Source organism: Ursus americanus, chromosome 6 (assembly GCF_024610735.1).
Source record: "Ursus americanus isolate L20-20 chromosome 6, mUrsAme1.1.p, whole genome shotgun sequence".
In the NCBI taxonomy this organism is placed as follows: Eukaryota; Metazoa; Chordata; class Mammalia; order Carnivora; family Ursidae; genus Ursus; species Ursus americanus.
Window position 1 is genome coordinate 78,751,413 of NC_142132.1, and position 15,689 is coordinate 78,767,101.

Sequence of the window (15,689 nt, forward strand, 5' to 3'; positions counted from 1 at the left end):
ACACGGGGCGGCCGGGGGGGGGGGGGTTGACTCCATTGGTTCTCGGGTAGTTCAGACTTTGGAGGGAGTATACATGGAAGATAAAGATCTGGGAATTACCCCCTTGAAAACTACCTGAGTGTCTCTGTTCTCGTTTGAAACTCCTACTCTCAGGCTTATCCCCAGCAGCAGAACTGCTAGTGTTAGAGTCTCCTACGCTGTATGGCCATTTCTCTGAATCCATGTCTCTGAGGACATTGCTCTACCTCTTAAGGCCTCAGGAGAGCTTCCCTCTGAAGATCCCCATGTGTGATTCATAGGACTTTTCTAACTTGGGGAAAATCCCTTGATCACTGTATTTAAATAACTGGTGGCCAGTGAGTGGTAACCCATCAGAGTTCTAGGAGACATTTAATTTCTATAATTTGCTTTAGGACAATCTCTGAAAGTATTTTCATTCATAACTTTCTTTCTTTTAAAGGGCATCCTGAGTCTCCATCAATCAAGGTGGGACAGAAACAGCACCCTCCTTGGTTTGCATCTGTGCCCTGAAGCAGAAATGCATTTAATTGTTCATTGCGAAATAAACAGATGTCTAGAGGAGAAGGTTATTAAAAATATTTTGTGCAGTTTGGGAGAACCAGAGATCAGGATTGCTTCCCCTAGTGTCCACTCCAAGTAAACCCAAGTCAAGTAAGCTACCAAGGTAAGTGAACTACTAACATGGCTTATTCTTAGGGCAAAACTTTCTGGTTTGCAAATTTCTGGATATAGTTAAAAGGGACAGTACATTTCAAAAATAGAGTAACGGCCCTCCTCAGGCAGGAGAATTCTGCTTTAAAAACAGAAGATTTAATGTGCCAAATTCAGATCATAAGGAAAGGTTGCCCAGTTAATAGGACAAATGCCTCAACATTGTAAAATAAACAGGATTTGAAATGCAGACAATCCTATTTTACAGTTACAGGTTATTTAAAAAATATAAAGACCGAATAATAAAGCAATAAAATATATTACAGTTACAAGAACACATTAATAATAAGACACAGCTTAATTAAGGCCTCCTTTCTACTTGCTTCAACAGTAACGTAGGAAGAGGGTGGTCACGTGAGCTGTAGCAGCCAATGGCCTGGAACCGCACTCTGGGAGGCAGCCAAGACAAAGGTACTATGTCCAAGAAAGAAATTTCGGGTAAGACTTTGGTCTCAGAGCTAAGAAAATAAAGGTTTGTTTGTTTGTTTTCTCCTTAGAAAAATACTCTGTTTCTATCCATTAGCTTCCTGCTTCCTCCCGGGTTCGCCGGCTTCATAAAATTTATGTTAAGGATTTTGAAGTATTCCCAAATTAGTTAAGTATCATGACCTCTTGCTTACAGATCTCCTTTTCCTCTTGGGTTTCCTGAAATGTAAAACCTGTATATCTTTTTTTAAAGATTTTATTTATTTGACAGAGAGAGAGCACAAACGGGGGGGTGGCACACAGAATGGGAGAAGCAGACTCCTGGCTGAGCAGGGGGCCTGACGTGGGCGTGATCCCGGACCCTGGGATCATGACCTGAGCCGAAGGCAGATGCTTAACCCACTGAACCATCCAGGCGCCCAAAACTGTATATCTTTTTAGAAATGCAACATACTTAAGTACAATGAATTAGCAAAATCCACCAAAGAAAACTATTTATCTATTGTATTTAGAAAAGGTGAAATGTCCCTTCTAAGCTAGATCTGACAACTATGGTATTCTTTCTGTAGTTGCTAGAAGATAGAAAAACCTAAATCACAATGAGAGTACTTTTTGAACTTTCTGATCCTAAGACGTCGTTAACAAGAAGGCTATGATGTCTAGGATCTAGAACTGCTTTATTTTGTCATTAAGTGGAACCACGGAAATTAAACAGTGCCCCCCTGCACTGGGCCACTAGGTAAGGTTTAAAAAATTAAATGTAAATTAAGGATACTATATTCATGTGGTTGAAAAATCAAAAGACACCGGGCATTAGCATAACATACCATGGGAAGTAACATACTAGGCCCTTGGAGCTGTGTAACTGGGCAGTGCCGTAAATGTCACCTTCCTACCTGTCTCCTAGCCATATCCGTATGTTAATAAGGAGAATTTTTTTTTGAGAGAGAGAGACAGTGTGTGGTGGAGTGGGGGGGGCAGAAGGAGAGAGAGAATTTTAAGCTCCGCACCGACGCCGGGCTCAATCTCACGACCCTGAGATCATGACCTGAGCCGGAATCAACAGTTGGACGCTCAACCGCCTGAGCCACCCAGGGGCCTCAATAAGGAGAATCTTGAAACGTAGAGGTGAGTAGGAGGAAAATGGTAGTAGGACGAAAGAGAATGGCAAGAAAGTGGGCAGGGTAAGGAGAGGAGGAGGATGGAAGGAAGAGGATGTGTTAGTCCGTTTGGGCTGCTACAGCTACGCACGGTAGCCTGGGTGGCTTCTAGGTGATGGAAATCTACTTCTCGCCGTTTGGGAAGCTGAAAGTCCCAGATCAGCCTGCCTGCAGGATCGGATTCTGTGTCTCATGATGGCGAGTTTCCTGATTCATAGATGGCGGTCTTCCACAGGTGACCTCACTTGGTGTGGTGGAAAGGGGAGGGAGCTCTGACAGGCTTCTTTCCTAAGGGCACTAGAGTCCCACTCATAAGGGCTCCACCCTCACGACCCAGTCGCCTCCCAAAGGCCCACCTCCCAACACCATTACCTGGGGGTGAGTTTCAACCTAAGATTTCTGGGGTGGGGGCACACACATTCAGTCCGTGGCAGCGTGGAAAAACCAAGGCTGCATGCAACGGAATGAGCACCTTTCCCAGCCCTCTCTTGCAGCCGTCCTTTCAGTGTACGTGTATTTGCATGAGAATAGAAGAGGAAGGGGAGCCCGGCTGGCTCGGTCAGTGGAGCATGCAACTCTTGATCTCAGGGTTGTAGGTGCAAGCACCATACTGGGTGTAGAGATTGCTTAAAAAAATAAAACCTTGGGGTACCCGGGTGGCTCAGTTGGTTCAGCATCCGACTCTTGGTTTCGGCTCATCAGGTCATGATCTCATGGGTCGTGAGATCAAGCCCCTTGTCAGCTCTGCATTCAATGGGATGCCAAGTCGGCTTGAGATTCTCCCTCTCCCTCTTGCCCCTCCCCCAGCTTGCTCTCTCTCTGTCTCTGTCTCTCTAAAATCAATAGAATCTTTTAAAAATGAAATAAAATCTTTAAGAGAAAAGAAGAGGAAGAAAAAAAAAGGAGAAAAAAAAAGACCTTTATCTGGGAAGTGTATTAGTGAGCCACTGGGAATTCTTACCCACATGAATGTGTTACTGGAATAAACTTCTCTGTATTGCTTTTTCCTCTCCTATCTCTTATATCTAGTCTCAGCCAAGTATATTTTATTATTTTGAGGCTTAGGTTTTAGGGGAAAGTTTCAGAACTAATAGGCATAAAAATTCATGGAAGAGAGGCAAGCAGGCATACAGCCTCTCTTACCCTCATACCAGAAACAAACTAACCTTCTTCGGCGCAAACTAGCCTGGTGAAATCCAGAATAGAACGGTCTCTCTGCAATGGCCTGTTCAGACTGCAAAGAGCTCCGTTCTGTGGTGTTCGGTCCGGGGGAACATGCTCCGTTGAGTACGCGGTGCACCATTTACACCGACTCCGGCTGCTCAGCAGGTGGCAGTGTTTCCCCTGTTCCCGACTGCGGTCGGTGTTCAGCACTCCCTTCCTTTTCTTCTTTTTCGGGCCACATAGAAGGGCTGCCTCTTTAATGTCCTTGGGAAATACTCTCCCAATGATCCTAGCACTGAGGAAGAGAAGCAAATTAGGAACACGTAGCAATTCGTGTTTTCACGTTTGACCTTTAGAGCCCTAATCTCCTGGTCTAATAAATTGCCCCACTTCAGGGCAAGAGAGTGAGTATCAGTAATCATACTGCTTACTTATCCCTGTCTTCCCCATTCTAGGCCCTATTTAGGGTCCTCAGGCAGTCTTCTTGTTCCCTTCATTCATCCCCGTCCAAGGCTTGAAAATGCTATTAAAAGCTATCTGTAGCCAAATTTCTCTCTAATTAACTTGTTTGGGTTTTTATCAAAATGAGGTTTTCTTCCTATCTTTATTCGCGGATGGAATAGCAGGAATTTTCCCAGGCTGCAATCCAGGGTCCCTCACTGAGTAGCTACGTAATCTGGGCATATAAACCCTTTGGGCTTCAGTTCATCATTTGTAAAACGGGATTGGTGAACTAAAAGACTTTTGAGGTTTCTCCTAGTCTTATACTCCTGGATCCAAAAGTCATCTGCCACTGCCTTGAACAGTGGTTGTACTGTGATACTGGATGAGTGTTTCTGATATTTTCTTTGAGCAGCAAAAGTTACTCAATAGCATGAAGAATCAGAGTAGATTTAGGGGAGGCAGTTGATCTAGGGAAAGAGGGTACTCAGGGCAAGGTGCAACACGTTGGCTACACTTGACACCACTTATGACAGATATTCTTAAGTATTCCTGTGGTTCAGGGGGTCCCAAACAGGCATTCAGTCTTAAATGATGGAACTCCCTTAGTGTGCTCATTTATTTAAAAATGAAATCAGAGTTGGGATCTATTCTTTTGGGCGAGGTCACTATTTTACCCTATGAAAGCACTAAATGATCATTGCAAAGAACCTTCAACCCATACAGAAAGAAATAAATGGAAAGAGAAGATCTCCCTGGGAAGCCCTCCCTCCCCATCCTATAGCCGGAGATAAACAGTGTTATCTTCTTTTTTGTTTATTCTTCCGGATATTTTCCAGGGATTTATGCAAACAGAGATATATGCATTATCACTTCCGTTTTATTTCACTGAATTTTGATGAATAATTTTGTGGCATGTATTAATCCTAGAGTAGAAATATGCATGTAACACAGATGAGAGAGCCACTGAAGAAATTACAAGATTAGGGAATAAGATGGATAACAAACAGAAAATAGTTGCTAATCAAATTGTCAACTGATAGCGATAATTCTTTAAAAAAAAAGATTTATTTATCAGAGAGAGAGAAAGAGCACAAGCGGGGAGAGGGACAGAGGGAGAGGGAGAAAGAGAATCCCAAGCAGATTCCCCGCTGAGTGTGGAGCCCAAAACAGGGCTGGGTCTCAGGACCCCGAGATCATAACCTGAGCCAAAATCAAGAGTCAAATGCTTAACTGACTGTGCCCCCCAGGCACCCCGATAGCAATGACTCTTAAATGATAGAGGTTCTCGGAAGAATTGACCATGAGCGTTGTCTGTTTTGAGGAGAAGTTTCTAGGGAAGTGGGCTGGGGTCACGTGGTAGAGGCCCACCAGCAATTCCTCCATTTCTCTCCATGCTTACTACTAAGAGGTAGAGTCTCTTTCCCCTCTTGACAACCTCTGTTACTTGCTTTGGTCAATAGAACAAGGCAAAAATGGGGATATTCCTGTTTTGGGCCAAGACCTGGCAACTTTAGTTTTTGCTGAACCACTGGTCCTGTGCTCGAAGTCATCTCGGGTTCTCCAGCCCCAGTCAAGCTGCCCCAGCCAACAGTACATGAAGGAAAGACAAGCTGTCACCATTGTGTTCCGTCCATAGTGCAGAATGGTGAGCAAGAAAATGGTTGATGCTGTTCTAAGCTGCCACATTTTGGGGTAGTGTGTTGTGTATAATAAATAACGGAAAATGGATGTCTGAAAGTTGGGTGTTGGCTTAACAAAAATCTAAGAGTCGTGGCCTTGGCTTTGGGACCAAGCATTGGGTAGAGATTGGAGAGGGGATGAAGGAACTCTAACTCTTTTCTTTTTTTTTTTAATTCACTAATTTTTTAAATTTCTATTTTGAAACAGTTTTAGACTTATACAAAAGTTGCAAAACTGGCACGGAGTTCATACATGTTCTTCACCCAGCTGCCCAAATAGTGATAAATTGCATAGCCAGAGAATAATGATCAAAACCAGGAAATTAACATAAACCACAGACCCTGTAGGAACTTCGCCAGTTTTTCTGGTGATGTTCTTTTCCCTTTTCAGAATCCAATCCAGGATCCTGCGTTTGCATTTAGTTGATGTATCTCCTTAGTCTGGGAAGAAGACTCTTAGTGGAGGCTCTGAGGGTCACGAGGAAATTGCATTGCAAGCTGGAGAAGTGGTGCTATGCAGTGGCAAAATGTTTGGCAGCCCTTGTGTGTGGTAGAACACAGAAGACAGAAAATGTACCTAATGAACTTGTAGATCTGGCAAAAGGGAGTTTCAGGCTGCACGTTCAGAGTATCAGTTGGCTTCTTTTAGTGATGTGTGATGGTGTTACAAGAGAGAGATGTGTTAAAAAAGGAACTATTCAGTTTTCAAGCAGAATGTAGAGGAAATAGACTGGACCTCAGAGATTCTCTGTAGTCTGCAATAGTTTCAAAAGAAAAAATGGCCTCAGGGCCCTGCCTGTCAAATGTGGCCTCAAGGTAGAAATCCAATGAAGACTCTATGTTAAAGCCTGTACACAGGTTAAGATGTTGTCTCATAGACCCTCTCATCTGGCCAAAGGGGCTTCCAAGAAGAAGCTTCAGGGGAGTCCACCAGCAGCTACTGCGACAAGGCCCAAAGTAGACAGAAGTTTGTTTTTGGAAGAATTATAGATGTTGCTTTGTGGGCGCAGTTGCTGTGGGCAAGAAATAAACTCCGTTAAGAATCACAGGAAACCCACAAAATGTTGAAGGCTATTATACTGATGAACCACCACTAGCCTGAATTAAAGAAAAAAGAGACAGTTCAAAATGTAAAAAAAAGCCATTGGGCCCCCAACTTTGTGTGGTTAGGACCCAGGCTGAGAGAGCTGTTGGACTGTGAAGGGCAGGCAGTTGCTTATGGAAGAGGAAGCCTCAAAGGTCGGAGCCTGTGGCCCGGAGCAGGGAGCCGGAACAATGGTGTGGAAGCGGCTCCCAGGGAGAAGAACCAGACCTGACGGTGGTCTGGGTCCCCAGAGTGAGGGTGGCAGTACTCAGCTGGCTTTCAGAACTGCTGGGGATGGAGGCCACTTTGTGCCTTCTGCTTCCCCCGCTTTGAACACGAGTGTCTATCGTAGTTAACTTCTCCCTGCCTCAGCTTCGTATGTTGTGTCTGTAACTTGTCCTTTCTGTTCACAGGTCTCCAGAGGTAGAGGAGTGGCACCTAAAATGCCTCAGCTGTACTTGGGCCTAGTGTCTATCATTCGATCCTGGCCCTGAGAGCCAGTGCTGCACAGAATGACAATTTGGGGGGAGGGAGGGAGTGTATTTTGCAAGTCTGCATGTGGGGGTGTGTGTGTGTATGTGTGAATTGTTGTGGCCAAAGGGTGGGTTATGATAGAGTGTTTCCCAATATGACTGCCAGCAGTTCCTCCCATTCCAGGCACTCCTTCCGTTAAGAAGTGTGGTCTCTTTCCTGTCCCCTTGGGTCTAGGCTGGCCCTGTGACAGGCTTTGGCCAGGAGAATACAGTGAAAGTGATGTTCTGGGACTTCCGAGCCCTGGCTTTCACTGGCCTTGTAGCTTCCGCTTTCTCTTTCTTGGGATCCAGGCTGTAAAGAAAGGATAAAGAAGTTCGGGCTGGCCCACTGAATGATGAGCGATCACCTGAGGAGAGGGGACCGCCAGCCACTTCAGCTGCCCCAGAGGAAGTGTCCAACGCTGGGGAAGCCATCTCGGCCATTCCAGCCCCACCAAACTCACAGCTAGAGGTGACCACATGTCCGACCCCAGCCCCCGTCCTGGGAAGGCAGAAGAACTGCCTAGCTGTGCCCTTTCCAAACTGTAGAATCGTGAGCAAAGAAGTGGTGGTGACCCTCTTAAGCCACCGAGCTTATGGTGGTTTCTTATGTAGCAATAGATCATGGAAGCCGTTACCAAATGTCAGGATTCTTTCGACTGCTTTAACTTCACTCCGTGGGCTATGAAGAGGTTTAACAGTGTCAGATAAAGAAGCCAAGTTTCAAGGAGACTCAGTTCCACAAAGGCTAGACCCTATATGCCACAGTCACTGCTCTGTCCACAGAGCGTTGCACAGAACGAACACGTAATAGATGCCCAGATATCTATTAATTGGACAATTAAATGAATGAATGGAGATACAAGACGCCATGCCATGAAAAAGAAAGACAAAAAAGATACTTTAAACAGAGTTTGTCTCATTCCTTTTTTTTCTTTCAAAAAAGTGCTCTTCATTTTCAGAAACAGTGGTGCCTCGGAAGCCAGAAGGATGTTCTGAAGGGAAAGATTTGTAGGAGTGAGGCATAGGGCAACCTTGACTCCTTCTCCTTGTCCCTCCTACAGCTAGACAAAAGAGGGACACTCTGGGAAGCACCTGGCAAATGCCCCAACACCTGCTGGTAGATACAAATTATTATCTTTTTGTATTCTTGGAAGAGCTAAAAGCAGAATATGTGTTCCATAGAACTATAGTTAAGAGTTAATACCAAAAGGAGCAGAGTAGAATATCCAATAGCCAGTGTTAGGTTGGAGAGTAAAACAGACAAAGCTGATTTGTCATGTTAGGTTTTTTCTTTCCCATCACTCTCTGGTCCAAGTCACGATTTCTGAACGCAACTTGGACCCAGCGCGTGCCTGTTCTGGTCTGTGGTTCTCCCAGGAATACCCGGCTCCACCCCCACTTCTTTGAGAGTGATAATTTCATATAGCACACCTCTCTAATGGGATGTGAAAGGAGACCCAAGTGCCATGTGCAATAGCTGCAGGAGAACTTAGAGACAAGAAGAGAAAGTTCTTTTTTAGGGTATGGTTACTTGCAGTGCCTTCTGGAGAAGTGCCTTCTGGAGAAGTGCCTTCTGGAGACATGTCTTGGGCAAAACATTTTTATTTAAAAGAACAGCAGTATTTGTAATTAGGATAAGTGAAATAAGGGGAAAAGCCTTGGACCCTTGGAAGAATTGGGTGGTTTAAATTCAAACCTATAATTATTATATTTTTCTATTCTGTATTATTTAGAAAACAGTGGTTAAACAGATAAAAATAGAAAAGATTGCTTAAAAATTAAAGCCATTGATTTAGATCTCTATTTGAAAGGTCAGTGTGTGGGAGATGAGAAAGGCATTACAGCGATCAGTGTTCAACAAAAGACATTTTAGCAGCAGAACCTACAAAGAGCACATCAACTATTTATATCACCCACATCAAGTTGCTGGTCATTTCATTTATCAAAGAAAATAAGAAAGCTATTTTCTTTGGACATTCTTTGAGTGTAGTAACAATACAGTTTTGGAATCTGCTGTTAGAAACTATAATTAGAAACTATAATTAAAGCTGGTTATCATGTTTACTAATTATTCTGCATAGTTCGTCTCCCAGAAGCTTTATATAATTCTCCCTTTGTTACAAGCTTCTGTTTCTCCCTAGGGCAGGCTGAATCCAGACAGGTAAAGAACTGGAGTGCCTGGAAACCTACGTATTGTAACATCTGTACAGCCAAGCAGATATCTGCAGTTGAAGTTGAAAAACAATATACAGATTTTAAACTTCCTGAACATTCGATACAGTCAGCTATTTAGAGGTTTCAGCTCTACCACTTGGGTAAGGAGATCCCTTGGGTACAAGGAAGAGGTGAAGGTAAACAAAAATGGAAATCTGACATTTCCTGCAGGAACCTATTTAACACTGGGGAGGGGAGGAAGTTTTTATTCGGTAATTCCTAATAACTACCTGATATTACTGTCTGGCTGGCCAAACGTCTGTCAACGTTGGTGAGCCTTTCGTTCACTGCTAGAGAGAAGCAGAGGGAGCTCATGTTCAGAGAAGCAGCAAAACTCATGTCCCATTTTCTTCCCTCTGCCAATGGAAGTCCTGTGGGCCAATCTCCCATTCCAGCACTTTAGTGCTGGTGGTGTGTGGCCTCTCTGCTCCACGAGAACTGTGTGCCATGGGAGTGGAAAAGCATCCTGTCTCCTCATGAACCCATTTCCTTCCCAGGAAGTGGATTTCAGAATGGGGTAGGCTCCGGGGGCGGAGGGGGGGCAGAGTAGGGCTGTGCTAATAGCAGGGACTCTGGAGACAAGATCAGCAACCTGAGAAACAAAGGTGGGGGGGGACATTTTACCCCTTACCAATCTACCCCCCCTTCATTTAACTTCCTCTTCATCTCCCCTTTACCCACCAAGTAGTATTTGCTTTTCTTACCATGCAGTCCAGTGGAACACCTACAAGTCAGGGACTTCTTATCATTGGTTATTTGTAAAATAAAGAAATCTCTGGTTTACCCTAGGCTGTGTGGATAGGATTTTCATTTTTGGAAACCAAATGGAGGCCTTTCTCCTACTTTTTCCAGATTGGTCCCCCGCACCCTACCTCCCCATTTCCTTTTCCACTTGTGGCCTCTACCTCCCACAGGCTGACCAGGACCGTGCACAAAGCCAGCCTTCAGTGAATATCAACACTGAAGATTCATCAGGTTGCTAACTTCTGCAGGTCTTCTCTTAAAATGGTGTTGTATATAAATGCAAAGTGTTATGGAGCCTGGGAGATCTCTAAGAACACTGTAAATATCCCTGGTTTAATTAGTAGTGTCGTGGAATTACATAACGGCCTGTGGCTTCTAAGCAAGCCCTCTTGGGGTTTCTAGTCTTCAAGGGGCTGTCTGCAACCATGATGTGCTCATACACAGTCTTTTCTCTCCGACACCGACACTAAATAAATCCTTTTAGACCTTACTAGGCACCTACTCAAAATCACTGCAATACACATGCAAATTGATCCCATTCTCCCAGATCTGAAAAAAAAAAGAAAGAAAGAAAGAGAGAAAAAGAAAGAAAATGAGCCAGTGCCTTAGCTCAGGTCTCAACTCAGATACTTTGGACTCCAATTGTCTCCTTGAGTTCTACTTCCCAGGGGTAAGAAAAGGAAGAAATTCCTATATTGGTGTTGATTGGTGTTCATTCTCTTCAAGCAGAAAGTGGACAACTCGCTTTGCAGCTGATCAATGTCAGGGTAAATGCGCTCCAGTTCTTAGAATTTCTGAACCAGCTATCTCACGGGGATAGGTCAACCAATCCGGGCTGTTAGCAGACTTGACAGGTTTGTTCTGGGCTGATGGCCATTGACTAGGTTCTCTGAACAGATAAGTCACTTGGCTGAGTCTACGGTAGGTGGGGCGCGCTCACCAGCTCAGGGGTAGCGACTGGAAGTTTGTTGCAACGCTGGTGAATTCAAGTAGCAGGCTGCTGTGGGAGATACCCTTTTGCCCCGGGTACACAGCACCAGAAAGGTTCGCCCCAAGGGGCAGGGCACTAGCGAGGGAGATGCCAGATCCCCGAGGCCCTGCCCCTTCTCCCACGGTTGTAAATCAGCACTGTCGGCCGAGCCGCAGCTCCAAGTCTTGGCGCTATAGCTGGCTCGGTAGGTAGCACGCGAATGGGTAAGACCAGCTTGGGAGCTCTCCCTCCATGGTCCGCGAGAAGCCGCGACCGCGACCAGCGGTGCAGGGAGGCGGGGGCACGTGCTTGAATGTGGGTGCTTGTGTAACCAGCTCCCCAGGCGCCAGCACCAACAGTGCTCCCGCCGGAGGCTCGTCAGAGCCTGTTTTTCCGCCGCGACCCGGAGGCTCGGGATCCCGCTGCCGACTCACGACAGCGGCACCCCGGGCGAAGGACGCGAAGCACTTGCCTCCCGAGCCATCATAGGGGAGTGGGAATTTGGAAAGTTCCCCAACTAGGACACACGTGACCTCCTCCTGAAAGTAGTTCCGACTGTGGCCCGCGTATCCCTCCACCTCCTTTTGAACCCTCCTCTGTTTCCCCGGCCCCGCCTACTAGCAGGGGCTGCCGCTTCCTACCGTTCCGTATTTCACACTCGGGCCTGGGCAGTGCCGGCCGTCGGCGTGCGCAACCCGGCTGGGGGAGCGCGGAAGCCGGCCCGCGGCGATCCACCCGGCCGGGTTTTCACAGCGGCCCGAAAAGGGGCGGGGCGAGGCTGTCTAGGAGCCCCGAGCCGGAGTTCGGCGTGGTGAACCGAGCTGGAGCCCCAAGGGGAGGGATGCTTGGCTCTCCAGGGGGCAATGCAGGGGGCTGCGGGGTGGGTCCCGTCGTCCGGGGTCCGCTTTCCGTGCAAGGTGGGCAGTGGTCCTTGGGGACCTAGACTTCCAGGGGCGATGTGCTCACACGCAGCGCGCTCGGCTGCGAGCTCTCAATTTTAGGGCGAAGGAGCCGAGCTGCTGGGGAAGCGGGAGGTGGGGCGGTGAGAGGGAGCCGGATGAGGTGATACACACGGAGACACAATAGGGGGTTGTTCTTTGTGCTAAGACTGACACCTTGAGGACACGGGCGGGGGGTGGACAGAGAGGTAGGCTTTCTCGGCAAAGGCTGCTGCGGGCGAGTCCCTGCGAGCGACAGTGATCCGACAGCGGTGCAAAAGGAGAATGAGGCTGCGGGGCGGGCCGGGGAAATCTGGGGGCTGGGGCGGGGAGGGGTGCCCTCGCGGCGGGGAGCGTTCCCGCGGTTCTCAGTACCCCGACCAGCGCGAGTCACTTGGTCAGTGCTGTGCACAGGTAACCTCAGACTCGAGTCAGTGACACCGCTCAATGCACCCCTCAGCTCTCCCCTTCGGCCCTCCCTGTCTCCGACAGGGTTTATGCGCACAGGCCGAGGCTTGGCTCGCTCCCCCCCAACCCCCCGCCCCGCTCGGCTGCAGAAGCAGCCGCGGCAAGTGCAGCTCCTGGCGGGCGCCTCGCACAAGCCCGAGCGAGCCCGGGCGCTCGTACTGGGCATGCTCAGTGGCGCCCGCAGGCCGGGGCCTCGGCGATCGCCTCTGGAGCTGTAGCCCCTGCTCCGCCGCGCCCTTCCTCCCCCGGCGCGGTCTCACCCGCCTCCCGCCTCCCCTCGGGCTCCCAGGCGCCGGGCTCCCGGCGCGGCGGCGGCGGCGGCGGCGGCGGCGGCGGCGGCGGAGGGGGCGGACGGGCCGGCGGGCGGTGATGTGGCGGGACTCTTTGTGCACTGCGGCAGGATACGTGCCGCGGCGCCCAGCCGCGGCTGCGCTCGGCTCTCTCCTCTCGGAAGCTGCAGCCATGATGGAAGTTTGAGAGTTGAGCCGCTGTGAGGCGAGGCCGGGCTCAGGCGAGGGAGATGAGAGACGGCGGCGGCCGCGGCCCAGAGCCCCTCTCAGCGCCCGTGAGCAGCCGCGGGGGCAGCGCCCTCGGGGAGCCGGCCGGCCGGCGGCGGCGGCAGCGGCGGCGTCTCTCGCCTCGTCCTCGTCCTCTCTTCTAACCGTGCAGCCTCTCGTTCGGCTTCTCGTGCAAGGGACGGTGGAAGCCGCGGGCCCGGGCGGGAGCCGGCTGAGGCGCGGCGGCGGCGGCGGCGGCGGCACCTCCCGCTCCTGGAGCGGGGGGGAGAAGCGGCGGCGGCGGCGGCCGCGGCGGCTGCAGCTCCGGGGAGGGGGCCGGAGTCGCCTGTCACCATTTCCAGGGCTGGGGCCGCCGGAGAGTTGGTCTCTCCCCTCCTACTGCCTCCAACACGGCGGCGGCGGCGGCGGCACGTCCAGGGACCCGGGCCCGCTGTAAACCTCCCCTCCGCCGCCGCCGCACCCCTCCCGGCCCGGGCTCCGGAGGCCGCCGGCGGAGGCAGCGGCCGTCCCGAGGATTCGGCGTCTCCTTCCCGTCCCGCGGCCGCCGCGGCCAGGCCTCTGGCTGCTGAGGAGAAGCAGGCCCAGTCGCTGCAACCATCCAGCAGCCGCCGCAGCAGCCATTACCCGGCTGCGGTCCAGAGCCAGTCGGCGGCAGAGCGAGGGGCATCCGCTACCGCCAAGTCCAGAGCCATTTCCATCCTGCAGAAGAAGCCCCGCCACCAGCAGCTTCTGCCATCTCTCTCCTCCTTTTTCTTCAGCCACAGGCTCCCAGACATGACAGCCATCATCAAAGAGATCGTTAGCAGAAACAAAAGGAGATATCAAGAGGATGGATTCGACTTAGACTTGACCTGTATCCATTTCTGCCGCTGCCCCTCTCTGCCTTTCTGTCACTCTCTCTTAGAACGTGGGAGCAGACGGAGGCGAAAAATTTTCTATAGTTTGGGTGACTATAGCAGCTAACCCTGCTCGAATTTCTAGATCGTGTCTATTTGGTGTCGCTCTTGAATGCGTTCAACCTAGGGTGTGTTCGGCTACATGGAACTGTTGCCTGCTTGCAAGTGTCAAGGCACCGATTGGTTTCTCGGGTCTGTCTACGGGGTCTCTTCCGAAGGGCTATTGTCCGTTAATACAGAATACAGTACACTGTTGGTGGATTAGTGAGCTCGGTAATCCGGTCTGCTAAATGAACAGAAAAGTAGACGCTTTGAGGTTGAGCATATTTCGATTAAATCTTGGCTTTAGGCCCTAGATCAAGGGTATAGATTAGATTAAAATGAAAATTAGTGTTGCACGTATGCATATTGCATCAGAATCTTGCAGTGATTGTTTTTAGTTTCCTGGGTTGCATTGATAGACTTTTTTTTTTTTAATGTGAGTTGTGAACTGATTTGCATAACTTTGGAAGCAGAATCATTTTCAGCATATATGGTGTTCATTGGAGGGCAAAAGTAGGTTTGTATATTTAAGCTAAGTTTAATTGCAACTTCGAACTGCATTTAGAAGTTTCCTAGTTTGAAATCGATAGTGTCATAGGTAATATACCTCATAAGGCGCTCTTACTAGATCTTTGTTAAATTTGCGTTTTTTTTTTTTTTCCTCCTGATGGGGTGATATAGGATAGGGCATGAAATTTGCAGCTGAGTAGCATTTTATATTCAGTGGTCTTGTCACACGCAATAGAATGGAGATTGAGTGTTTTTTGATCCCAGATGATACTGTTGTGTGGGTTCTAAGGGTGTTGTGTGCAGCAAATTGTGATTGCAGAGATTAAGCTTCAGTTCTTCCTTGAAATTCAAGCCAGAATTGCTGCTCACCTAATTCAAGTTGCAGGTCCTCTGACACCTTGGGGGTCCATTAATTGTACTTTGACTTGTGTATAATGTCATGTGTAATTTACCAGCTCATAACCAGAAACGCTGGCAAGAGGGGATTACTCCAGTTTCAGATTATGGAGGTATATTAGCTGTTTTTCACCCAGTGTCTTAAATTTACTGACTCAGATTGTTGAATAAGACAGAAACCCAGGAATTTTAACAGGCGTATCGTTTTGGTTGTCTAAAAGTTAGGCCTTTGTACCTCAAAAGATAGTGGTTATCAAAAGGCATTGATCTTTGCAGTTTCAGGTATAATGAACTGGTTTTGATCAAGGGATGGGGATAGAGCTCTCCTGGTTTGCAGAATGGAAAGTATCACAGACGTTCAGAGTTCCTGGTAGGCCGGTGTCTAAGGCATGAAAAAACAGAATTAAGTTGTTGGTCTGAAGCATCTTATTAAGGCTGCTATTAAGACCAAAAATTTGGTGATGTGAATTATAACAGTAGACAATATTTAGTTAAAATTATGTAATTGCATCAGTGTTACTAGAGTATTCTTAGTAAAAATTATGTCTTAGCAAATATCAGTAAACATTTTGCCTAAAGGTTGAGGGGCGCTAAAGTGTCCATATATCCTGCTGAACACTGTGGGGAAGATTTGTTTTTTGAAGAAAATGTTTTATGTCTGAAGAGGTTTTATTCCTTTGGATTATATAGCTGCACGTAAATGTGTACAACTAATTTTGCCCAAGTGTTTGTTTTGAGATGAAGGTAAAAGTTACTGAAGAAGGAGCTTTATAACACACAAAACGTAAG

The 15,689-nt window shown here is 48.1% G+C and overlaps 2 protein-coding genes across 2 annotated transcripts in view; one reads left to right on the forward strand and one right to left on the reverse strand.

The window, feature by feature from the left end:
• Positions 1-7,967: 7,967 nt before the first annotated feature.
• On the reverse strand, positions 7,968-11,879 carry KLLN (killin, p53 regulated DNA replication inhibitor; the record flags this gene model as incomplete). Its single annotated transcript, XM_087863193.1, is given in 4 exon segments — positions 7,968-11,536; positions 11,538-11,655; positions 11,658-11,757; positions 11,760-11,879. Coding segments are annotated over 4 exon segments (768 nt in total), but the record flags the coding sequence as incomplete, so codon positions are not given.
• A 476-nt stretch (positions 11,880-12,355) lies between these two features.
• Positions 12,356-15,689, forward strand: part of PTEN (phosphatase and tensin homolog) — a 91,365-nt gene continuing 88,031 nt past the window's right edge. Inside the window, exons 1-4 of the mRNA XM_045802377.2 lie at positions 12,356-12,467; positions 12,563-12,752; positions 12,828-13,009; positions 13,109-13,909. Coding sequence (XP_045658333.2) covers positions 12,356-12,467; positions 12,563-12,752; positions 12,828-13,009; positions 13,109-13,909 — 1,285 coding nt within the window. The remainder of the gene's footprint in view (positions 12,468-12,562; positions 12,753-12,827; positions 13,010-13,108; positions 13,910-15,689) is intronic.